Source organism: Macaca mulatta, chromosome 16, assembly GCF_049350105.2.
Source record: "Macaca mulatta isolate MMU2019108-1 chromosome 16, T2T-MMU8v2.0, whole genome shotgun sequence".
Taxonomy (NCBI): Eukaryota; Metazoa; Chordata; class Mammalia; order Primates; family Cercopithecidae; genus Macaca; species Macaca mulatta.
This window is the reverse complement of record NC_133421.1, coordinates 2963896-2989025: the sequence shown is the minus strand read 5'-3', so window position 1 is coordinate 2989025 and position 25130 is coordinate 2963896. Positions and strand designations below refer to the sequence as shown.

General features: G+C 48.1%; 1 protein-coding gene across 3 annotated transcripts in view; it reads left to right on the top strand.

The window, feature by feature from the left end:
• Positions 1 to 20802, top strand: part of CRK (CRK proto-oncogene, adaptor protein) — a 35726-nt gene extending 14924 nt beyond the window's left edge. For 2 of the 3 annotated variants that reach the window (XM_002808109.4, XM_028835845.2), the window contains exons 2-3: positions 3050 to 3585; positions 17883 to 20802. In XM_002808109.4, the coding sequence (XP_002808155.2) occupies positions 3050 to 3585; positions 17883 to 18020 (674 nt within the window). In that variant the 3' untranslated portion in view covers positions 18021 to 20802. The remainder of the gene's footprint in view (positions 1 to 3049; positions 3586 to 17882) is intronic. The other variant, XM_015118183.3, reaches the window with a different exon arrangement.
• The last annotated feature ends 4328 nt before the right edge of the window (positions 20803 to 25130 follow it).

Sequence of the window (25130 nt, the reverse complement as noted above, 5' to 3'; positions counted from 1 at the left end):
AAGATACAAAATACAAAAATTAGCCAGGTGTGGTGGCGTGGGCCTGTAGTCCCAGCTACTTGGGAGGCTGAGGCAGGAGAGTTGCTTGAATCCAGGAGGCTGAAGTTGCAGTGAGCCAAGATTGTGCCACTGCACTCCAGCCTGGGCGACAGTGTGACTCCATCTCAAAAAAAAAAAAAAATCATCTGTGTGCAATGCCATCTGCACCTTTAGTTCCAGCTACTTAGAAGGCTGAGGTGGGAGAATGTCTTGAGCCTAGGAGTTTAAGACTCTGGTGAGCTATGATCACACCACTGCACTCCAGCTTGGACAACAGAGGTAGACCCTGTCTAAAAAGAAATAACAAAAACACATACTCAGGAGACTAAGGTGAGAGGATCGCTGGGCCCAGCAGTTTGAGACCAGCCTGGGCCCACATAGCGGGGAGACTCCTGTCTCAAAAAACAAAGCCCGGGCCAGGCGTGGTGGCTCACACCTGTAATGCTACCACTTTGGGAGGCCAAGGCAGATGGATTACTTGAGCTCAGGAATTCAAGACTGGCTTGGGCAACGTGGCGAAATCCCTTCTCTACAAAAAATGAGTTGGGCATGGTGATGCGTGCTTGTAGTCCCAGCTACTCCAGAGGCTGAGGTAAGAGGATGGCTTCAGCCTAGGAGGTAGAGATTGTAGTGAGCTAAGATCACGCCACTGCACTCCCGCCTGGGTGACAGAGCCAGACCACCTGGTCGCAAGACGACTGCAAAGCCAAAAACTCACAAAACTCGTTTTGATTTTTTTTTGAGACAAAGTCTTGCTTTGTTGCCCAGGCCGGAATGCAGTGGCACGATCACGACTCACTGGAGCCTTGACCTGCTCTCAGGCGATTCTCTCACCTCAGCTTCTCCAGTAGCTGGGACTAACAGGCATGCACCACCTTGCCTGGCTAATATTTTCTTGTTTTTTTAAGAGATGGGATCTCACTTTATTGCCCAGGCTAGTCTTGAACTACTGGCCTCAAGCAGTCTTCCTGCCTTGGCCTCCCAAAGTGCTGGGATTACAGACGGAAACCACTGTGCCCAGTCATTTTTTTTTTTCACACTTACTTAGTTTTTCTTTTTTTAAGAGTCAATGTCTTGCTCTGTCATCCAGGCTGGAGTGCTTTGGCGCGATCATGGCTCACTGTACTCACAAACTCCTGGGCTCAAGCGATCTGTCACCTTAGCTTCCCGAGTAACTACAACTGCAGGCGTGCACCACTAGGCCCGGCTAATTTTTTTTTTTTTTTTTTTTTTTTTTGAGACGGAGTCTCGTTCTTTTGCCCAGACTGGAGTGCGGTGGCACGATCTCGGCTCACTGCAAGCTCCACCTCCCGGGTTCACGCCATTGTCCTGCCTCAGCCTCCCGTGTAGCTGGGACTACAGGCACCCGCCACTGCGCCCGGCTAATTTTTTGTATTTTTAGTAGAGATGGGGTTTCACCGTGTTAGCCAGGATGGTCTCTATCTCCAGACCTCATGATCCGCCCGCCTTGGCCTCCTAGAGTGCTGGGATTATAGGCGTGAGCCACTGTGCTCGGCCAACCCAGCTAATTTTTAATAATTTTTGTAGTGATGAAGTCTTGGCTGTGTTGAAAGTCTTCGCTGGTCTGAAAATCCTGGATTCAAGCGATCCTCCCACCTCAGCCTCCTAAAGTTCTAGGATTAAGGTGTGAGGCACCAGGTCCAACAAAATTCATTTTGTTTTATTTTTGTTTGACACAGAGTCTTGCTTCACTGTCCAGGCTGGAGTGCATTGGCATGATCATGGCTCACTGTAGCCTTGACCTCCCAGGCTCAAGCCATCCTCCTACCTGAGCGTCCCGAGTAGCTGGGACTACAGAAGTGTGCCACCACGCCCAGCTAATTTTTTAAATTTTTTGCAGTGACAACCATGTTGCCAGGCTGGTCTTGAACTCTTGAGCTCCGGGGATCCGCCTGCCTCAGCTTCCCTAAGTGCTTGAGCCTGGAAGGTCAAGACTGCAGTGAGCTGTGATCGTGCCACTGCACTCCAGCTTGAGCGGCACAGTGAGACTGTCTCAACAACAACAAAAACCATAACAATAAAGAGACAGTTTTTTTTTATTCGGAATTATACATTCTAGATGTGGAGGGGAAAAATGTATGAGCTCAGTGCAGACACTAAGCTCTCTCCACCCTCTGGAACATCAGCAGGGACCCATGGAAAATGAGAGCTTGCTACATTTCCTGAGATTGAAAAATAGATGCAGGCCGGGCACTGGCTCACGCCTGTAATCTCAGCACTTTGGAAGGCTGAGGTGGATGGATTACCTGAGATCAGGAGTTTGAGACCAGCCTGGCCAACATGGTGAAACCCCATCTCTACTAAAAATACAAAAAAAAAAAAAAAAAAAAAAAGCTGGGTGTGGTGACGGGAGTCTGGAATCCCAGCTGTTCGGGAGGCTGAGACAGGAGCTTCGCTTGAACCTGGGAGGCGGAGGTTGCAGTGAGCTGAGATCGCGCCCCTGCACTCCAGCCTGGGCGACAGAGTGAGACTTGGTCTCCGAAAAAGATGCGACAGAACCTTGAGGCGTACACTGCTCTGTAAATAGGGCAGCGACAGAATGTGTTTGGAGGATGCGCTGAAAGCCCCTCTGTCTTTGATTCAAGTATGAGAGTGCGTCCTGACTAGCCTAGTCTCTTGGCCTTCTGATCCTTCCCTGGGGCCCTAGTGATGGGCATCTTTCTTCCCAGGGGATAGTTCAGCTTCCAAATGTGATGTCGGTATGCTGTGAAGAGAAGGGTTATTTTTTCTAGAGTTTTTTTTTTTCTGGTTAAATCTTGACTAAATGTATATGGGGCGTGAAATCTCCATTTCGGCCAGACACAGTGGTGACCTCCTATAGCCCCAGCTACTCAGGAGTTTGTGGCGAGAGGATCACTTGAACCCTGGAGGTCAAGACCAGCCTGGGTAATACAGTGAGATCCCAATTCTAAAAAAAAATAAAATAAAATCTGTATTTAATTTCCAGTATAGTACATCATTAAATAACAGCCTGCTCTGTTTTTTCCAGGGGTGAGCCCCTCCAGACTCCGAATAGGAGATCAAGAGTTTGATTCATTGCCTGCTTTACTGGAATTCTACAAAATACACTATTTGGACACTACAACGTTGATAGAACCGGTTTCCAGATCCAGGCAGGGTAGTGGAGTGATTCTCAGGCAGGAGGAGGCGGAGTATGTGCGAGCCCTCTTTGACTTTAATGGGAATGATGAGGAAGATCTTCCCTTTAAGAAAGGAGACATCTTGAGAATCCGGGACAAGCCTGAAGAGCAGTGGTGGAATGCGGAGGACAGCGAAGGCAAGAGAGGGATGATTCCAGTCCCTTACGTCGAGAAGTATAGACCTGCCTCCGCCTCAGTATCGGCTCTGATTGGAGGTAACCAGGAGGGTTCCCACCCACAGCCACTGGGTGGGCCGGAGCCTGGGCCCTATGCCCAACCCAGCGTCAACACTCCGCTCCCTAACCTCCAGAATGGGCCCATATATGCCAGGGTTATCCAGAAGCGAGTCCCCAATGCCTACGACAAGACAGCCTTGGCTTTGGAGGTACATAACGTGCACAATGTAGAAAGAAGAGATCTGCTGCAGGGTCTCCTCTCGGTCCTCTTAGAGCTTTGTAGCAATGCTGACTACAGCAGCATTGGGATGTTGTAGATGGCAAAGCTGCTAAGCACTGATTTTGGCATTTAATGTTGGGTTTTCTCTTTTTCATAGAAAACCTGTTTGGGAATGAGTAAGCTTAAAACTGTATAACTGAATGTTCTTAATTGATCTACTAAACACACTTGGACTGCTTTAATAACACCACCTGAATTCACAGGAATTCACCTCAAATGTTTTTCCTCATCCACATCCTCATCTGTTTTCTTGCTTTCTGTTTGTCGTTGTCTAAAAGAAGGTGGGTTCAGATGGATTTGAGTGTAATAAGTGGTCTCTATCAAAGCACTTAAATGGAATTTTCCCGCAGAAACTTGTTTTTGCTTCAGGGGACGTGAAGTTCCTTACCACTAATTGTGTTCATTGAGTAAGAATCCAGGAGGAAGCAGGCATGGTAGAGGTGTGAAGAGACTCACACCCAGAAGTCCTCATTCCGAGGAGTGGCAGGTGCACGGGTCTTTCTAAATCATTTAAGAAGCCAGTTCTTCCTCAGGAGTTAATTTTTGCCTTAACTGGTGAAATACCTTCGGTAGCCCACTTCCTTCTGGCCAGCCATTACATGGTGTTAATTCCTTTATTCCTTTGTTTCTCAGTCACACCTTTATCTCCTTCCTTTCTTCTTCCTTCCTTCCTTTCTCCGTTCCTTTCTTTTCAGAAGAGCTGATGGTTCAGTGTAAAAGCTAGTACAGACTGGGCACAGTGGCTCACACTTGTAATCCTAGTGCTTTGGGAGGCTGAGGCAGGAGGACCACTTGAGACCAGGTGTTCAAGACCAGTCTGGGAAACGTAGTGAGACCTCAGCTTTTTAAACAAAAAGTGGTAAAAAAAAAAAACAAAAACAAAAAACGGCCAGGCATGGTGGCATGCACCTGCAGTCCTGGCTTGACTGAGAAATGGAATGTGTGTTGTCAGGGTTATCACTGCCTCTTGTTCTCATTCTTTGTTTGGAGGAAAATAGATTTCTACCCTCAGGTCTTCCTGTGAGGTGAGATGAGATGACGGTAACATCTGGCATGGTGCTGTGTGTATGATGGATCTGACTCTTTTTTATTTTCTTGTTTTTTCCTCTCTCTTTTTTTTTTTTTATTTTTTCTGGCCTTACTGAGTCACTAGGTGTAACTCTTGATATTTATTCCAGACTTTGTTAGCACTGGGTTGAAGTAAGTATGAAAACATGGATCAAACGCCGGGCGTGTTGGCTTGTACCTGTAATCCCAGCACCTTATGAGGCGGAGGTGGACAGATCAGTTGAGCTCAGGAGTTGGAGACCGGCCTAGGCAGCATGGCAAAATGCCATCTCTACAAAAAATTAGCCAGGCATAGTGGCACATGCCCATGGTCCTAGCTACTCGGGAGGCTGAGGAGAGAGGATCACCTGAGCCTGAAAGGTCTTGGCTACAGTGAGCTGAGATGATGACACTGCCCTCCAGCCTGGGTGACAGACTGAGACTCTGTCTCAAAAAAAGAAAAACCATGGAACAAGCCAGCTGACCCAGGAGAAACCAGTTATCACATGAATTTTGCTTCTATTTGCATTTCCCTTCTCAAAGAGATTTTATCATGCCTGCCTTAATTAGAGGCTTTACTGCTCAAAAAAATGGTTGAGCTTTTCTACCTGCTGTGAAACACAAATCTTATAAATAAAGATTTGAGTAGAAAACTGGTTTATGATTTTAGTAAGTTTTTCTTTTTGATTTGGGTATTGGGTTTTTTTGGATTTTTTTTTTTTCTCTTTGAGACGAAATCTCGCTCCATCGCATGGGCTGGAGTACAGTGGCACGATCTCGGCTCAGTGCAACCTCCGCTTCCCAGGTTCAAGCGATTCCCTTGCCTCAGTCTCCTGAGTAGCTGGGATTACAAGCATACACCACCATGCCCGACTAATTTTTGTAGTTTTAGTAGAGACAGGATTTCACCATGTTGGCCAGGCTGGTCTCGAACTCCTGACCTCAGGTGATTCAACCACCTTGGCCTCCCAAAGTGGTGGGATTACAGGTGTGAGCTGTTGTGCCTGGCCAATTTTTAGAAATGTCTTTATGTTGAGCTAAAACGTATGTACTGTGTGTGATCACTGCTTATCAAGGGGATGGGGAGCTTAGCTTCAGGCATTATCAGTTGAGCTAGAGATCTTTTGTGACTCACACCAGAGCCAGGGTAAGGCCTGTCTCCCTTTTCCACCTATGCCAGTTTCAGTCCGTTGCTGATGCAGGTGAATCGTTAAGGCTGAATTGTCCTCATTTGTTTCCATCAATTTGAAAGACTGTTGATGGGCCCTAGATATATACTACCTGTTACTTAGATCAGGGGTCTGCAAACCTTTTCTGTGAAGGTTTTTGAGGGCCTTAAATTCTGTGTCCCAACTCTGCCATTGTAGCAAGAAAGAAATCATAGATAAAACAACAAATGAGGCCGGGCGCGGTGGCTCAAGCCTGTAATCCCAGCACTTTGGGAGGCCGAGACGGGCAGATCACGAGATCAGGAGTTCGAGACCATCCTGGCTAACACGGTGAAACCCCGTCTCTACTAAAAAATACAAAAAACTAGCCGGGCGAGGTGGCGGGCGCCTGTAGTCCCGGCTACTCGGGAGGCTGAGGCAGGAGAATGGCGTAAAAACCCGGGAGGCAGAGCTTGCAGTGAGCTGAGATCCGGCCACTGCACTCCGGCCTGGGCGACACAGCGAGACTCCGTCTCAAAAAAAAAAAAAAAAAAAAAAAACAACAAATGAGCTTGCTATGTTCCAATAAAGCTACAAAAACAACAGGCGGATGTTTGGCCAGGTGCTGTGACTTACGCCTGTAATTCCAGCACTTTCAGAGGCTGAGGTGGGAGGCTTGCTTGAGTCCAGGTGTTTGTAATCAGTCTGGGCAACATGGTGAGACCCAGTCTCCACGAAAAAATTTTTTAAAAAATTAGGTGATCTAAAAACAAAAACAAAACATACATGCCAGGCGCGGTGGCTCACGCCTGTAATCCTAGCACTTTGGGAGGCCGAGGTGGGTGGATCACCTGAGATCAGGAGTTTAAGACCAGCCTGACTGGTACGATGAAACCCTGTCTCTACTAAATATACAAAAATTAGCGGGGCATGGTGGTGGGCGCCTGTAATGCCAGCTACTTGGGAGGCTAAGACAGGAGAATAACTTGAGCCTGGGAGGCAGAGATTGCAGTGAGCCGAGATGGTGCCGTAGCACTTCAGCCTGGGCAACAAGAGCGAAACTCCGTCTCAAAAAAAAAAAAAAAAAAAAAAAAAAAGCCATGCATGGTGGTGTGCACCTGTGGTCTCAGCTGCTTGGGAGGCTGAGGTAGGAAATTGCTTGAGCCCAGGAGGTTGGAAGACAAGGCGCATGTGCTGCCTCTCTCTCCTTGCTTTTCCATTGTGTTGTGTATATGAATTTGTGTGTGCGTCCTGCCCTGAGCTCACTGAAAGCAAGTCCGGATGAAAGGAATGTTTGCAGTCATTGATGTGCTTCTGGTTGGTAGTAGGGACCTAGAAAAGCGGTCACCTGGGTTTGCACCAGCAAAGAAAATCAGAGTTCTGTGATGTCCCCTGTACAGTGAATTCCAAAAATGAAAACCATTTGGGTTCTGGTTTTATTCTTATTATCTCTGGAACTCACTGATCAGCTGGGTAATCTTTTGTTCCTGCACTAATTCTAGATCTGACTGCACCAGGATCATGATTAGCCTTGAACACTACATAGAATTAGGGAATGACCAGTGTTCGTTATGTTCCTTGGGAGCAAAGAAACTGGAGTAACCACGTTGAGTCTTCTTTACCAGTGACTCCATGATACAGCTGGAGTTGCTTCCTCAAAAAGGAAAGACAGAAGGATGCTTGTTATATTTTAGTCAACTTTTCTAGGTGTTTTGTGGATTGTGGTTCTTTAGAATATAGCCTTAAGTCCACCATTCTACTTGATAGTAAAATCTATGTTTAAATACCTCAATGTTACATTCTTTGTTCTTTCTTTTCTTTTTTTTTTTTTTTTTTTTGAGACAGTCTCGCTCTGTCGCCCAGGCTGGAGTGCAGTGGCGCGATCTCGGCTCACTGCAAGCTCCACCTCCTGGGTTCATACCATTCTCCTGCCTCAGCCTCCCCAGTAACTGGGACTACAGGCGCCCGCCACCACACCCGGCTAATTTTTTTTGTATTTTTAGTAGAGACAGGGTTTCACTGTGTTAGCCAGGATGGTCTCTATCTCCTGACCTCATGGTCCGCCCGCCTTGGCCTCTCAAAGTGCTGGGATTACAGGCGTGAGCCACCGTGCCTGGCCTTCTTTCAGACTTCTAAGGGATAAATGAGTAGGGATTTGTATGAGGCAAGATGTTATTGGGGAAAGGAATTATGTGTAAATTAGACCTTTGGACCATATCAGAACTATTTTTAATGTATAGATTCTCGTTTTTTTTTGTTGTTTTTTTTTTGTTGAGACGGAGTCTCACTCTGTCACCTAGGCTGGAGTACAGTTGCACAGTCTCGGCTAACTGCAACCTCCGCCTCCCGGGTTCACGCCATTCTCCTGCGTCAGCCTCCCAAGTAGCTGGGATTACACGAGACCGCTACCACGCCTGGCTAATTTTTTGTATTTTTAGTAGAGACGGGGTTTTACCGTGTTAGCCAGGATGGTATCAATCTCCTGACCTCGTGATCCGCCCACCTTGGCCTCCCAAAGTGTTGGGATTACAGGCATGAGCCACCGCACCTGGCCCTTTTTTTTTTTTAGATGGAGGCTCCCTCTTGTCACCCAGGCTGGAGTGCAGTGGCTCAATCTCGGCTCACTGCAACCTCCGCCTCCCAGCTTCAAGCAATTTTCCTGCCTCAGCCTCCCAAGTAGCTAGGATTTACAGGTGCACGCCACCGCGTCCGTCTAATTTTTTTTTTTTTTTTTTTTTTTTTTTTTGAGACGGAGTCTCGCTCTGTCGCCCAGGCTGGAGTGCAGTGGCCGGATCTCAGCTCACTGCAAGCTCCGCCTCCTGGGTTCACGCCATTCTCCTGCCTCAGCCTCCCGAGTAGCTGGGACTACAGGCGCCCACCACCTTGCCCGGCTAGTTTTTTGTATTTTTTAGTAGAGACGGGGTTTCACTGTGTTAGCCAGGATGGTCTCGATCTTCTGACCTCGTGATCCACCCGTTTCGGCCTCCCAAAGTGCTGGGATTACAGGCTTGAGCCACCGCGCCCGGCCATAATTTTTTTGTATTCTTAGTAGAGATGGGGTTTCATCATGTTGGCCAGGCTGGTCTCCAACTCTTGACCTCGGGTGAGCTGCCCACGTCGGCCCTCAAAAGTGCTGGGATTATAGGTGTGAGCCACCGTGCCCGGCCAGATTCTCTTGGTTCTACCCTACAGAGGAAAACCACATCAAAATCCAATTTTTTTTTACACCAGGTATGGTGGCATGTGCTGTAGTCCCAGCTACTTGGGAGACTGAGGGCAGAGGAACCCTTGAGCCCAGAGTTTTTTTTTTCTTTTTGAGACAGTGTATTGCTCGGTCACCCAGGCTGGAGAGCAGTGGCACAATTCTGGCTCACTGCAAACTCCGTCTCCCGGATCCTTGTGCCTCAGGCTCCTGAGGACCTGGGATTATAGGTGCCCACCACCATGCTCAGCTAATTTTTGTATTTTTAGTGGCGACCAGGTTTCACCATACTGGACAGGCTGGTCTGCAACTCCTGACCTCAAGTTATTCGCCCAACTCGGCCTCCCAAAGTACTAGGATTACAGGCATGAGCTTCCTTGCCCAGCTGAGCCCAGGAGTTTGAGGCTTTGCCCAGCAATGCAGTGAAACTCTGTCTCTCTTTTAAAAAAAAAAAAAAAAAAAGAGGCCAGACGCAGTGGCTCACCTATAATTCCAGTGCTTTGGGAGGCCAAGCAGGAGGAGGATTGCTTGAAGCCAAGAGTTCAAGATCAGCTCAGACTCCAAAGCAAGACCCCATTTCTACAAAATTAAAAGTACAAAATTAGCCAGGTAAATGGCACGTGCCTATAGTCCCAACTACTTGGGAGGCTGAGATAGGGGAATCACAAGCCCAGGAGTTTGGGGCTACAGTGAGCTACACAACTGGGCACCCTCGCTTAGAGCAAAGCCTGATCTCAAAAAAAAAAGAAAGAAAAAAAAACAACCAAAAAGAAAAATCTTTTCTTTACAGTTGATTAGGTTCTTGGCAGAGAGATTCAAATATAGGGGGATGAGATAATGGCTATGCCATAACTGAAATGAATCTTTTTTTGTTTTTGTTTCTGTTTTTTGAGAAAGAGTTTTGTACTTGTTGCCCAGGCTGGAGTGTAAAGGCACTGGGTTCAAGTGATTCTCCTGCCTCAGCCTCCCGAGTAGCTGGGATTATGGTCGTGTGCCCCCACGCCTGGCTAATTTTGTATTTTTCACAGAGATGGGATTTCAAAATGTTGGTCATGCTGGTCTTGAATTCCTGACCTCAGGAGTTCACCCACCTCGACCTCCCAAAGTGCTGGGATTACAGGTGTGAACCACTGCACCTGGCCTGATTCTGATTTTTAAATGGATAAATAATAAAATTTGTAAGCAATCAGTTGGGCTAATTAACCTGACCAAAATGGCCTTGAAGTTAAAATACCTCAAGGAAGACCTTACTAAAATTAAATAACCCTTTGTGTTTTTTGGGGCCTTTCTCCTGAAATGTTGAAAGCACATGAAAATTCTCCTGAGGTCCCAAAGGCACTATGGTGATATTTAGAGACCAGGGCTTCCTGTGGCGCCAGACGCTGCCTTAGGCTGTTTTTTTGTTTGTTTGTTTTGTTTTTTTTTTTTTTTTGAGACGGAGTCTCGCTCTGTTGCCCAGGCTGGAGTGCAATGGCGCAATCTCGGCTCACTGCAAGCTCCGCCTCCCAGGTTCATGCCATTCTCCTGCCTCAGCCTCCTGAGTAGCTGGGACTGCAGATGCCCGCCACTGCGCCTGGCTAATTTTTTGTATTTTTAGTAGAGATGGGGTTTCACCGTGGTCTCGATCTCCTGACCTCGTGATCCGCCCGCCTCGGCCTCCCAAAGTGCTGGGATTACAGGCGTGAGCCACCGTGCCCGGCCTGCCTTAGGTCTTTTTTTTTTTTTTTTTTTTTGAGACGGAGTCTCGCTCTGCCGCCCAGGCTGGAGTGCAGTGGCCGGATCTCAGCTCACTGCAAGCTCCGCCTCCCGGGTTCATGCCATTCTCCTGCCTCAGCCTCCCCAGTAGCTGGGACTACAGGCGCCCGCCACCTCGCCCGGCTAGTTTTTTGTATTTTTTAGTAGAGACGGGGTTTCACCGTGTCAGCCAGGATGGTCTCGATCTCCTGACCTCGTGATCCGCCCGCCTCGGCCTCCCAAAGTGCTGGGATTATAGGCTTGAGCCACCGCGCCCGGCCTGCCTTAGGTCTTTAACAGTTTAGAGGAAGGGATGGCTGCCGACTCTGGCTGGAGGAGGGCAGAGGAAGAATGCCGGAAGGATATGGGTATTCTAAGAACCACCATGGTGAAACCCCATCTCTACTAAAAATGCAAAAATTAGCTGGGTGTGGTGAGGTGCCTGTAGTCCCAGCTTACTCGGGAGGCTGAGGCAGGAGAATCACTTGAATCCTGGAGGTGGAGCCAACATAGTGCCACTGCACTCCATCCTGGGTGACAGGAGCAAAAACTCCGTTACAAAAAAAAAAAATCCTGAAAAGATCTGGAGCCGGGCGGGTACCTGCAGTTCCAGCTACTCGGGAAGCTGAGGCAAGAGAATGGCGTGAACCTGGGAGGCGGAGCTTGCAGTGAGCAGAGATTGCGCCACTGCACTCCAGCCTGGGCGACAGAGCCAGACTAGGTCTCAAAAAAAAAAAAAAAAAGAGAAAAGAAAAGATCTGAAGGCACATCAGCAGGCTTTGCCCCACATTTTGAGAAATTGGTGTCGTTCTGTGTTAACAGCAAGGGGTGGGACTGGTCCACTTTTGAACCTACCCTTCACTTCTTAGAGCTCTGTGGGATGTGATTTGAGACCACACTTTAGATGCTTAAGAAGAAAGACAACATAGGCTGGGCGTGGTGGCTCATGCCTGTAATCCTAGCACTTTGGGAGGCTGAGGTGGGTGGATTACGAGGTCAGGAGTTCGAGACCAGCCTGCTCAGCATGGTGAAACCCCGTCTCTACTAAAAATACAAAAAAAAAAAATTAGCTGGGCGCGATGGTGCGCACTTGTCGTACCAGCTACTTGGGAGGCTGAGGCAGGAGAATTGCTTGAACCCGGCAGGTGAAGGTTGCAGTGAGCCAAGATTGCGCCACTGCACTCCAGCCTGGGTGACTGAGTGAGAGTCTGTCTCAGAAAAAGAATGAAGACAATATAACATTGAGGTATGTATGTATGTATATATGTATTTATATATTTATTTTGAGACTGAGTTTCGCTCTTGTTGCCCAGGCTGGAGTGCAGTGGCACGATCTTGGCTCACCGCAGCCTCCGCCTCCCAGGTTCAAGCGATCCTCCTGCCTCAGCCTCGCGAGTAGCTGGGATTAGAGGCATGTGCCACCACGCCTGGCTAATGTTGTATTTTTAGTAGGGATGGGGTTTCTCCATGTTGGTCAGGCTGGTCTCAAACTCCCGACCTCAGGTGATCCGCCCACCTTGGCCTCCAAAAGTGCTGGGATTACAGGTGTGAGCCACCGCGTCCGGTCAACACTGAGGTATTTAAACAGATTTTGCTTTCAAATAGAATAGTGTACTTAAGGCTATATCCTAAAGAGCCACCTTCCACAAAATCTCAGGGATCCAGTTTGATGAGTTTACATCCATGTGTGCCTGTGTGACAGCCATCCAGGCAAAAGAACGTTTCCAGTGCTCCAGACGCTCCCTCACGGGCCTGTGTTCTCTTTTTGAGACGGAGTCTTACTCTGTCGCCCAAGCTGGAGTGCAATGGCGTGATCTTGGCTCACTGCAACCTCTGCCTCCTGGGTTCCAGCGATTCTCCTGCCTCAGCCTCCCTAGTAGCTGGGATTACAGGCATGAGCCATCATGCCTGGCCAATTTTTGTATTTTTAGTAGAGATAGAGTTTCACCATGTTGGCCAGGCTGGTCTCGAACTCCTGTCCTCAAGTGATGTGCCTGTGTCAGCCTCCGAAAGTGTTGGGATTACAGGTATGAGCCACCGTGCCTGGCCTCCTGTGTTTGTTTCCAATATGAGTAAAATAACGAATTCAGATATAGCAGATATTGGGGATGTTAGTGGAGAAGACGGGCCTTAAGTTATCAGACCATATTCTTTTTTTTTTCTTTTGGGATGGTGTCTCGCTCTGTTGCCCAGGCTGGAGTGCAGTGGTGGGATCTCGGCTCACTGCAAGCTCCACTTCCCGGGTTCACGCCATTCTGCTACCTCAGCCTCCCGAGTAGCTGGGACTACAGGTGCCCACCACCATGCCTGGCTAATTTTTTTGTATGTTTAGTAGAGATGGAGTTTCACTGTTAACCAGGATGGTCTCAATCTCCTGACCTCGTGATCTGCCCACCTCAGCCTCCCAAAGTGCTGGGATTACAGGCGTGAGCCACCGTGCCCAGCCAAGATGCTTCTCCTTTTTTTGGAGACAGAATCTTGCTCTCTCCACCAGGGTGGGGTGCAGTGGTGCACTCAGCTCACTACAGCCTCAAACTCCCAGGCTTAAGGGGTCCTCCTGCCTCAGTCTCCTGAGTAACTGGAACTACAGTTGCACACCATGATGCCTTACTAATTTTTTTTTTTTTTTTTTTTTTTTCAAGAGACACAGTCTTGCTATTGTTGCCTAGCCTGGCTGGACTGGGGCATGTCAGAACCCTTTTTTTTTTTTTTTTTTTTTTTTTTTGAGACAGAGTCTCGCTCTGTCGCCCGGGCTGGAGTGCAGTGGCCGGATCTCAGCTCACTGCAAGCTCCGCCTCCCAGGTTTACGCCATTCTCCTGCCTCAGCCTCCCGAGTAGCTGGGACTACAGGCGCCCGCCACCTCGCCCGGCTAGTTTTTTGTATTTTTTAGTAGAGACGGGGTTTCACGGTGTTCTCCAGGATGATCTCGATCTCCTGACCTCGTGATCCACCCGTCTCGGCCTCCCAAAGTGCTGGGATTACAGGCTTGAGCCACCGCGCCCAGCCAGAACCCTTTTTTTTTTTTAAGAGAGTTTTGCTGTGTCGCCCAGGCTGGAGTGCAGTGGTACTATCTTGGCTCACTGCAATCTCTACCTCCCGGGCTCAAGCAGTCCTCCCATGTCAGCCTCTTGAGTAGCTGGGACTACAGGCGCACACCACTATGCCTGGCTCATTTATTTATTTATTTTATTTTTTGAGACAGAGTGTAGCTCTGTTGTCCAGGCTGGAGTGCAGTGACACAGTCTCGGCTCACTGCAACCTCTGCTTCCTGGGTTCAAGCTGTTCTCTGCCTCAGCCTCCCAAGGAGTTGGGATTATAGGCGCACGCCACCATGTCTGGCTAATTTTTGCATTTTAGTAGAGATGGGGTTTCACCAATTTGGCCAGGCTGGTCTTGAACTCCTGACCTCGTGATTCACCCACCTCGACCTCCCAACGTGCTGGGATCACAGGCGTGAGCCACCGCGCCCGGTCAATTGTTTTATTTTTTGTAGAAACGAGGTTTCACTATAGTACACAGGCTGGTCTTGAATTCCCAAGCTCAAGTTGTCCTCCTACCTCGGCCTCCCAAAGTGCTGGGATCACAGGCGTGAGCCACCGCGCCCGGCCCAGATGTGAGAAACTTTGAATTCTAAAGTTGCTGGCAGGCCAGGTGCGGTGAGAGCCCTGGTGGTAGCAGCCTGTGAGGATTGTTATCTGTGTGGAAGGATAGCGCACCATCATCCCTTCCTCTCCTTCCTTCACACGTGTGCTCAGCCTTCATCTTCATGACACAGGCAGATTTAGCTGCTTGGTTTTTTCTGTTTTTACAGAAAGGGTCTTGTTGCCCAGGCTAGAGGGCAGCCTCGACCTCCCAGGAGGCTCAAGTGACCTTCTACCTCAGCCTCCCAAGTAACTGGGACCACAGGCGCACACCAGCACGCTTGGCTTTTTAACATTTTTGTAGAGACAAGGTCTCACTCTTTTGCCAGGGCTGCTCTCAAAATCCTGGGCTCAAGCCATCCCCCCATCTCAGCTTCCCACAGTGCTGGGATTACAGGCATGAGCCACCGCACCCAGCCCATTGCTATTTTTTCTCAACCTCTGTATCTTATGTGTCTCTCTATCCCCTTCTTTCTGTCCCTCATTTTCTCAGCATCCTATGACCCATACAATGACTTGAGGCCTCTGTGATTTTTAGAGAGGTCTTTAGGAGGCAGCAGAGGGGCCAGGAGGCCAGCTGTCCATCTGTAAATGAGGCCCTGCGGCTGGACCTCCGTGGGCTTTGGTCAATAGATGGCCTGCGGACGTTTTTAGGGAACCCAGTACAACCCCAGGAGCATGATTTGAAAGTTCCTGATACTGTATAAAATGCATACATGGTGCGGAGGCTCATGCCTGGAATTAGCTGGGCATGGTGGTGTGCACCTGTAGTCCCAGCTACTCGGGAGGCTAAGGTGGGAGGATCCCCTGAGCCCGAGAGTTACAGGCTGCAGTGAGCCATGATGGTGTCACTGCACTCCAGCCTAAGTGACAGAGTGAGACCTTGTCTCAAAAAATAAAAGATAAAAAGCATAAATGGGCTTTGGAACCGGATAGCTCTGGGCTCAAATTCCCAGCTCTGTCACTAACTGCCGCCTCTGTGGCATGTGTATCACGCCATTTCTCTAAACTGCCGTCTTTCGATTTGTAAAATGAAAGCAGTTCCTGTATTGCAGGATGATTATGAGGATTGGAAAATACCTTATATTTTAATGTAATATAAAGTTATAAAATATAAAATGCCCTCTGCTATATAATAATTCAGTAAATAGTAGTTGGTTTAATAAAACCAAATGAGCCGGGCGCGGTGGCTCAAGCCTGTAATCCCAGCACTTTGGGAGGCCAAGATGGGCGGATCACGAGGTCAGGAGATCGAGACCATCCTGGCTAACACGGTGAAACCCCGTCTCTACTAAGAAATACAAAAAAAAAACTAGCCGGGCGAGGTGGCGGGCGCCTGTAGTCCCAGCTACTCGGGAGGCTGAGGCCGGAGAATGGCGTGAACCCGGGAGGCGGAGCTTGCAGTGAGCTGAGATCCGGCCACTGCACTCCAGCCTGGGCTACAGAGCGAGAGACTCCGTCTCAAAAAATAAAAAAAAATTAAAAAAAAATAAAACCAAATGAACAGAGTATGCCCAGAATTCAAATATTGATACTTAAAGGATGGTCATAAAACTCTTTAGTCCAGTGGCATGGCATCTGAGGCTGTATTTCACCATTCAGCATTTTGCCATGGGGTGAATCCATTCATCAGACTGACCTCTGAAGTTTCATAGCAGGATAGAAATATATCATAGATTGTTAAAACTTTATATTTCGGCCGGGTACAGTGGCTCACGCCTGTAATCCCAGTACTTTGGGAGGCCAAGGTGGGTGACTCACGAGGTCAGGAGATCAAGACCATCTTGGCTAACAAGGTGAAACCCATCTTTACTAAAAATATTTTAAAAATAGCATCCAGGTGTGGTCGCGGGCACCTGTAGTCCCAGCTGCTTGGGAGGCTGAGGCAGGAGAATGGCGTGAACCTAGGAGGCGGAGCTTGCAGTGAGCTGAGATCCCGCCACTGCACTCCAGCCTGGGTGACAGAGCGAGACTCTGTCTCAAAAAAGAAACAAAAAAACAACTTTATATTTCATTTTGCAACGAGACATTTCGTAAATACATGCTGAAATACAGGGGGGTTTTTTGTTTTTGTTTTTTGAGGCAGGGTCTGGCTCTATTGCCCAGGCTGGAATGGAGTGGTGTGATCTCAGCTCACTGCAACCTCTGCCTCCTGGGCTCAAGCAATCCTCCCACCTCAGCCTCCGGAGTAGCTGGGACTGTGAGCGGCCACCACCACACCCAGCTAATGTTTGTATTTTTTGTAGAGATGGGTTTCACCATGTTACTCAGGCTGGTCTCAAACTCTGAGCTGAAGCAATCCATCCACCTGTGTCAGGCTCACCAAGTGCTGGGATTGCAGGCATGAGCCACTGTGCCCAACCATAGTTGGTTTTTTTGACCCCTCATTGGGTAATGATCAGGTAATCAGCAGCATTGAGGGAGCAGCAAGGTCTGTCGAATGGTGGGATTGGGGGGCTGGGCAGGCAGTGGCTTGTCAAGTAGAGCTTGCTTAATGAGGTGGGGGTTTTCTGAGAGCTAATTGGATTTGGAGTTTGGACCTCTACCTGCCCATACGGGAAAAGGCTTGCCTTGGTCAGGAGGTGATGGGAACACTTGATTTTCTAGGACCAAGTGACCTATGCTTGCCATGATCAGTTTCTGCTGTGCAAGCGGTAATAGACCAGGACATGTGTGCGAGTGGGCTGGGGGACTGTGCTGCTGCCGGACGCTAAAGATGGGAGAAGGTGGCCGGGCACCGTGGCTCACGCCTGTAATCCCAGCACTTTGGAAGGCCAAGGCGGGTGGATCACGAGGTCAGGAGTTCAAAACCAGCCTGGCCAAAATGGTGAAACTCCATCTCTACTAAAAATACAAAAATTAGCTGGGCATAGTGGCGGGCACCTGTAGTCCCAGCTACTGTGGAGGCTGAGGCAGGAGAATTGCTTGAACCTGGGAGGCAGAGGTTGCATTGAGCTGAGATCATGCCATTGCACTCCAGCCTGGGCAAGAGAGCAAGACTCCATCTCAAAAAAAAGAAAAAACACAAAAAAAGAAGGGAGAAGGTTGCTTCTCCTCGGACAGGGTCTGCGGAGCAGGTAGAAAGCCGAGGGTAGTGAGTACAAAGAAAGGGAATACTAGCTCACTCACTGAAGTGGGGATTGCTTGTTCAGAGACACTTGAGATTTCCAATAGTTACCACTTTCCTTTTTTAATCAAAAAGTATCATTATCTGGGATCCTGTTTTACTTTCTGTATTCTCTGTTTTTCTGCACTGCTAAAAACACTTCTTCCTTCTGCCTGCATTAACCACAAGGAATCAGTCTGGTGGCTGGGGCTGGGGAGGCAGCAAGGGGCCATTTCTGTCACATCCCTAGAGCAATCACATGGGCAGGGTGTGCTGACCAGAGAACGGAGTTGTGCAGCTGCATTCCTAACTGGAAATAAAGTGCTCTCCTTATTCTCCTCCTGCAGGTCGGTGAGCTGGTAAAGGTTACGAAGATTAATGTGAGTGGTCAGTGGGAAGGGGAGTGTAATGGCAAACGAGGTCACTTCCCATTCACACATGTCCGTCTGCTGGATCAACAGAATCCCGATGAGGACTTCAGCTGAGTATAGCTCAACAGTTTTGCTGACAGATGGGAACAATCTTTTTTTTTTTTCCAGCTGCCATCTATACAGTTTTCTTACAGATGTCAAAAGCAGTCTAGTTTATATAAGCATTCTGTTACCTGTGATCTTTTTTTAGACTGAACTACTCCATTCCTAGTCTTCTGTACCATATTCAGGGTACGAACTGGAGGGCTCGTGTGTTAGCTTCTGAAATTGGCAATTGTAGGAGGTAGTGGCCGTGCCTGTGTGTATCAGAAGGGATAGGTATCTTGCCTCCTTTCTCTCAGGCAATGCAAATCACCCTGTGGAAAACCGATGGACAGGAAGGAGTATTACACACTGCTTACCCTGATTTATTCAGTGGTTTTGTTTTCATTCTGGAACCATACTATCAAATGGCGACAGACTGTTCCCTTCCACCCCCGGGAAGTAATGCACTGTGTGAATAGTATCAAGCAGGACTGCTTTCATTGTATGGAGCATGACCAGCATATGACTCATTCTGACATTTCAGATCCTAAGAATTCTAAGAACACTACTAGAAGCATTTGTTCCTTCCTAGTCGATGCTTCATACTTTTTCTTGGGATTCTTTTAGCCCTTGACATTCTTGTCCCCCAAACCTGTAAGTAGGTTAATTCCTAGGATAAGTGTGTATTTTCATTCCAGGTGAGAAGCAGAATGTACCGAGCACTTTATTCAGTGCATAGCTTTAAGCCAGTGTTGGATTCACTAAGTGGACAGCCAGTCTCCCAGCTCTCTGCCTTCCCCTAAAGGGTCGTAGTAGGTCACCCTTCTACAGCAGTTAACTAGAGTCCTAACTGATGGGATCCAGCAGGGCCATTTCTCTTGAAGGCCAGTATCCTATTAGGAGACTCTTGGAATTCTTAGGTTCTACTCAGAGTGGAAGGACCAATCACCTCTAATATTCTGTGGAAGGTTTTGGGGCCAAATTCTGCCCTCTGCATTCTGTGCAACTTGTATAAAAGTCAAGTTAGTATTACATGAGTTTGGGGTAGGGTTAGTGCTTTGAAAAATGTTGAACTGGCTGGGCGGTAGCTCACGCCTGTAATCCCAGCACTTTGGGAGGCCGAGGCGGGTGGATCACGAGGTCAGGAGTTCGAGACCAGCCTGGCCAACATGGTGAATCCCTATCTCTACTAAAGATACAAAAAATTAGCTGGGCGTGGTGGTGCGCGCCTGTAATCCCAGCTACTTGGGAGGCTGAGGCCGGAGAATTGCTTGAACCTGGGAGGTGGAGGTTGCAGTGAGCCGAGATAGCACCACTGCACTCCAGCCTGGGTGATAGGGCGAGACTCTGTCTCAAAAAAAAAAAAAAAAAATGTTGAACCAATCCTGAATTACTGATGTATTATTCATTTCTCATGAGGAGAGTAATGCTGTTGAAGTACATTACATTATAAACTGCCTTCACTTTTGGCTCTTTTTATGTTCAGGTTTAGTTTACCAATCGATTTAAGTATGGAATGATTTATATGGGGTCAGGTGCTCCAAAAAATAGACTTATGAGACCAAAAATGATCTAGGCTATTTAGACTACGGCATGAGACTTCCAAGTTAGTTCCCAGTCTATAAAGGCACTTACCGGTCTGTGGTGTGGTATGACCAGTAGAAACACCTTCTAGTTTGCTTTGGACCTCATTTTGGAAAAATAATCTACCTTTCTAATTGTTCTGCATAGGTTAATATGATCAATTTGCATTCTTTGAACCTATACCAGATTGTGGTATCTGAGTGACTGGCACATTGCCTAACACACAGTGTGCACGTATTTGTCTGAGTGAATGAGGAGACTGAGAAACTGGTGACGTGGCACAGGAAAGCCAGCTGGCCCGGGATTCCATACATGACCACAAGCAGACTAATGAGTTGACGCTAATTTAATGTATTTTTACCTCACACTAAGGTCATGCTTGATAAAGACATTAAACTCAACTTGTAAAAGATTAGCACAGTGCTGTGCACAGAGTGGGTGCTCAGTAGTGTTGAATGAACAGGTTTGTAATCCTAGATGTAATTCCATCTGACTGCTTTGTTAAATTTTCAGTTAGAACATAGATACTGTAAAATCCAGATACACATTAAATCTTGTTTTCCTGAAAGATGGCATCTAAAATATTTGTAGAAAAACCTTGTCGCAAATGATTTGAATGTTCCTATTTTCTTTTCCTTTGACTTTGATATTGGCTTGTAATGTCTCTTTTCATCATATGTAATATCAGTGGAACATGCAGCGCTACTCAAGTCCTAAGGATTCCTCAGTGATCGGTGGTCCAGAGCCTTTCCATGAACCGCTGGCCTGGATTTGGCTGTTGGGTGTGGCAGTTAATGCACCTCAAGAAATCAAAGGATGTCTTATGTCTTCCCAAAAAAAGCAAATGCTGAAATCCTATTGGCAAAGTAAACTGAAATTGGCTGCTATATTTTATATAATCATTTCTGCAAATCCCGTTTTTGGAATACTAATATTTGACATGGTTAATTCTTATTAATTTGTTGGAATTGTTTATTGTTAATAATGCAAATAGATAATTTTTAATTATCCACAAGTAACATTTCACTATTAATGGTTTGAAATAGGTGATAAGCAAACCAATTTGAAATAAAATATAAACATGTGCCATTGTATTATAACACTATACACTTTCTTGACAGTTAAATTTTAAAAAACTGTGTTTCGTAGCATGTATTGTATGTGTTTATAGTTTACATAGCAAATAAACATATGGCCAAATGTTTGGCTTGCTGATGTTTTGGAAAAAGGAATCTTTGAATATTTTTCACAAAAGAGCTGAATCTTTTTTTTTTTTTTTTTTTGAGACGGAGTCTCGCTCTGTTGCCCAGGCTGGAGGGCAGTGGTGCGATCTCGGCTCACTGCAACCTCCGCCTCCTGGGTTCACGCCATTCTCCAGCCTCATCCTCCCGAGTAGCTGAGACTGCAGGTACCCACCACCATGCCTAGCTAATTTTTTTTGTATTTTTAGTAGAGACGGGGTTTCACTGTGTTAGCCAGGATGGTCTCAATCTCCTGACCTCATGATCCACCCGCCTCAGCCTCCCAAAGTGCTGGGATTACAGGCGAGAGCCACTGCGCCTAGCCCTTTTTTTTTTTTTTTTTTTTTTTTTGAGACAAAGTTTCGCTCTTGTGGCCTAAGCTGGGGTGCAGTGATGCGATCTCCGCTTACTGCAACTTCTGCCTCCCAGGTTCAAGCAGTTCTCCTACCTCAGCCTCCCGAGTAGCTGGGGTTACAGGCATGCACCACCACGCCCAGCTAATTTTTTGTATTTTTGGTAGAAATGGGGTTTCACCATGTTAGCCAGGCTGGTCTCGAATGCCTCACCTCAGGTGATCCACCTGCTTCCGCCTCCTCAAGTGCTGAGATTACAGGTGTGAGCCACCACCACACCCAGCAAGAGGTAAATCTTTACGCTTAGGCAATAGGAGGTATGTGCCTTCAGCAGCCTACAGTCATGTAATTAGAGAAACAGTTTTGGCCCGGCGCGGTGGCTCAAGCCTGTAATCCCAGCACTTTGGGAGGCCGAGACGGGCGGATCACGAGGTCAGGAGATCGAGACCATCCTGGCTAACACGGTGAAACCCCGTCTCTATTAAGAAATACAAAAAACTAGCCGGGCGAGGTGGCGGGCGCCTGTAGTCCCAGCTACTCGGGAGGCTGAGGCAGGAGAATGGCGTAAACCCGGGAGGCGGAGCTTGCAGTGAGCTGAGATCCGGCCACTGTACTCCAGCCTGGGTGACAGAGCGAGACTCCGTCTCAAAAAAAAAAAAAAAAGAGAAACAATTTTACAAGCTCTATGGGTGCTTAAAGATGGGAATAGGCCGGGCGTGGTGGCTCATGCCTGGTAATCCCAGAACCTTGGTAGGCCGGTGAGCGGGGGCGGTCAGATCAGAAGGTCAGGAGTTCAAGACCAGCCTGGCCAACATAGTGAAACCCCGTCTTTACTAAAAATACAAAAATCTGGGTGGGCATGGTGGCTCACTCCTGTAATCCCACCAATTTGGGAGGCTGAGGTGGGTGGATCACAAGATCAGGAGATATGACCATAGTGGCTAACGCAGTGAAACCCTGTCTCTACTAAAAATACGAAAAATTAGCTAATCGTGGTGGCACGCACCTGTAGTCCCAGCTACATGGGAGGCTGAGGCAAGAGAATCGTTTGAACCCGGGAGGCAGAGGTTGCAGTGAGCTGAGATGGCACCACTGTACTCCAGCCTGGGCAACAGCGAGACTGTCTCAATCAATAAAATACAAACATTAGCCAGGTGTAGTGACATGTGCCTGTAATCACAGCTACTTGGGAGGCTGAGGCAGGTGAATTACTTGAACCTGGGAAGTGGAGATTGCAGTGAGCCAAGATCGCACCACTGCACTCCAGCCTTGGTGACAGAGTGAGACTCCATCTCAAAAAAAAAAAATGGTTGGGATTAATCAATAGATACATAGATACAGATTTTTTATTTTTTTTGTTTGAGATGGAATTTCACTCTTGTTTCCCAGGCTGGAGTGCAATGGCGCGATCTCGGCTCACTGAAACCTCCACCTCCCGGGTTCAAGCAGTTCTCCTGCATCAGCCTCCCGAGTAGCTGGGACTACAGGCATGAGCCACCATGCCCAACTAATTTTGTATTTTTAGTAGAAATGGGATTTCTCCATGTTGGTCCGGCTGATCTGGAACTCCCAACCTCAGGTGATGCCTCAGCCTCCCAAAGTGCTAGGATTACAGGGGAGAGCCACCGTGCCTGGCCTTTTTTTTTTTTTTTTTTTTTGAGACGGAGTCTTGCTCTGTGCCCCAGGCTGGAGTGCAGTGGCGCGATCTCGGCTCACTGCAAGCTCCGCCTCCCGGGTTCACGCCATTCTCCTGCCTCAGCCTCCCGCGTAGCTGGGACTACAGGCGCCGCCACCTCGCCCGGCTAATTTTCTTGTATTTTTAGTAGAGACGGGGTTTCACCGTGTTAGCCAGGATGGTCTCGATCTCCTGACCTCGTGATCCGCCCGTCTCGGCCTCCCAAAGTGCTGGGATTACAGGCTTGAGCCACCGCGCCCGGCCTTTTTTTTTTTTTTTTTTTTTTTTTTTTTTAAAGACAGTTTCACTCTTGTTGCACAGGCTGGAGTCCTATGGTGCTATCTCAGCTGGTTGCAACCTCTTCCTCCTGGGTTCAAGTGATTCTCCTGCCTCACCCTGCTGAGTAGCTTCACCCTCCTGAGTAGCTGGGATTACAGGCATGTGCCACCATACCTGGCTAATTTTTGTCTTTTTAGTAGAGATAGGGTTTCGCCGTTTTTGGACAGGCTGGTCTCGAACCTCCTGACCTCAGGTGATCCACCTGCCTTGGCCTCCTAAAGTGCTGGAATTACAGGTGTGAGCCACCGCGTCTGGCCTCCTGAGTTTTTTTTTTTTTTTTTTCTTTCTTTAAGACGAAGTTTTGTTCTCGTGCCCCAGGCTGGAGTGCAGTGGCGCGATCGCAGCTCGCTGCAACCTCGCCTCCCAGGTTCAAGTGATTCTCCTGCCTCAGCCTCCCGAGTAGCTGGGATTACAGGTGCCTGCCAGCAGGCCCGGCTAATTTTTCTATTTTTAGTAGAGACGGGATTTCACCATGTTGGCCAGGCTGGTCTTGAACTTCTGACCTCAGGTTATCCACCCGCCTCGGCCTCCCAACGTGCTGGGATTACACGCGTGAACCACCCACCGTGCCCGGCCTCTGGCCTGATGATATTTTTAAGGGTCTCCATGAGTATCAGTCATAAAATACTGATTTGAGGGGACCATAAGAATCATATAAAGGTCTGAAAGCAGGGCAGGTACCGTGGCTTGTGCCTTTAATCCTAGCACTTGGGAGGCCTAGGCAGTCGAATCATGAGATCAGGGGTTCGAAACCAGCCTGGCCCACATGGTGAAACCCTGTCTCTGCTAAAAATACAAAAAAAAATTAGCTGGGTGTGGTAAAAATTAGCTGGGTGTGGCGCCTGTAATCCCAGCCACTTACGAGGCTGAGTCAGAAGAATTGGTTGAACCCAAGAAGCTGACGGTGCAGTGAGATTGTGCCACTTCACTCCAGCATGAACGACAGGGTGAGACCCTGTCTGAAACAAACCTGTGGAATGGTGTGTGTGTTAATGTAGTCTACAGTATTCATACCACCTGTCATATTTTGTGACCTTGACTTCCAGGTTAAATTCTTTTCCTCTTACAGGTATGAAAACGAAAGGGGGCCGGTATAGAAGAAAATGAAAATAACCATTAACCCTGCTAAGTTTGACAGGGGGAGGCGAAGGATTTGGCGTGCTGTTGCCACCCATGTTCTGAAGACTATGAAATGGGAGATCAGGTAGAGGGCAGAAAAGAACCAGCCATGTAGAAGTGAAGCTCAACAACAGAGCAGGCCGGGTGCGGTGGGCGGATCGCCAGAGGTTGGGGGTTCAAGACCAGCCTGGCCAGCATGGAGAAACCCCGTCTCTACTAAAAATAAAAAAATTAGCCAGGCGTGGTGGCAGGCGCCTGTATTCCCAGCTAGTCGGGAGGCTGAAGCAGGAGAAGCACTTTAACCGCGAGGCAGACGTTGCAGTGAGGAGATCGCACCATTGCACTCCAGCCTGGGCAACAGAGTGAGACTCTGTCTCAAAAATAAATAAGTACAGAATTAGCCAGGCGTGGTGGCAGGCGCCTGTAATCTCAGCTACTCAGGAGGCTGAGATGGGAGACTTGCTTGAACCTGGGAGGCAGAGGTTGCAGTGAACCAAGGCCATGCCACTGCACTCCGTCCTGGGTGACACAGCCAGACTCCGTCTCAAAAACAAGTGGCCAGGCTCGATGGCTCACACCTGTAATCCTAGCACTTTGAGGCTGAGGTGGGCAGATCATGAGGTCAGAAGATCGAGACCATCCTGGCTGACACAGTGAAACCCCGTCTCTACTAAAAATACAAAAAATTAGCCCTGCGTGGTGGTGGGCGCCGGTAGTCCTAGCTACGTGGGAGGCGGAGCTTGCCGTGAGCTGAGATCGCGCCACTGCACTCCAGCCTGGGTGACAGAGCGAGACTCCATCTCAAAAAAAAAAAAAAAAAGCCAACAAG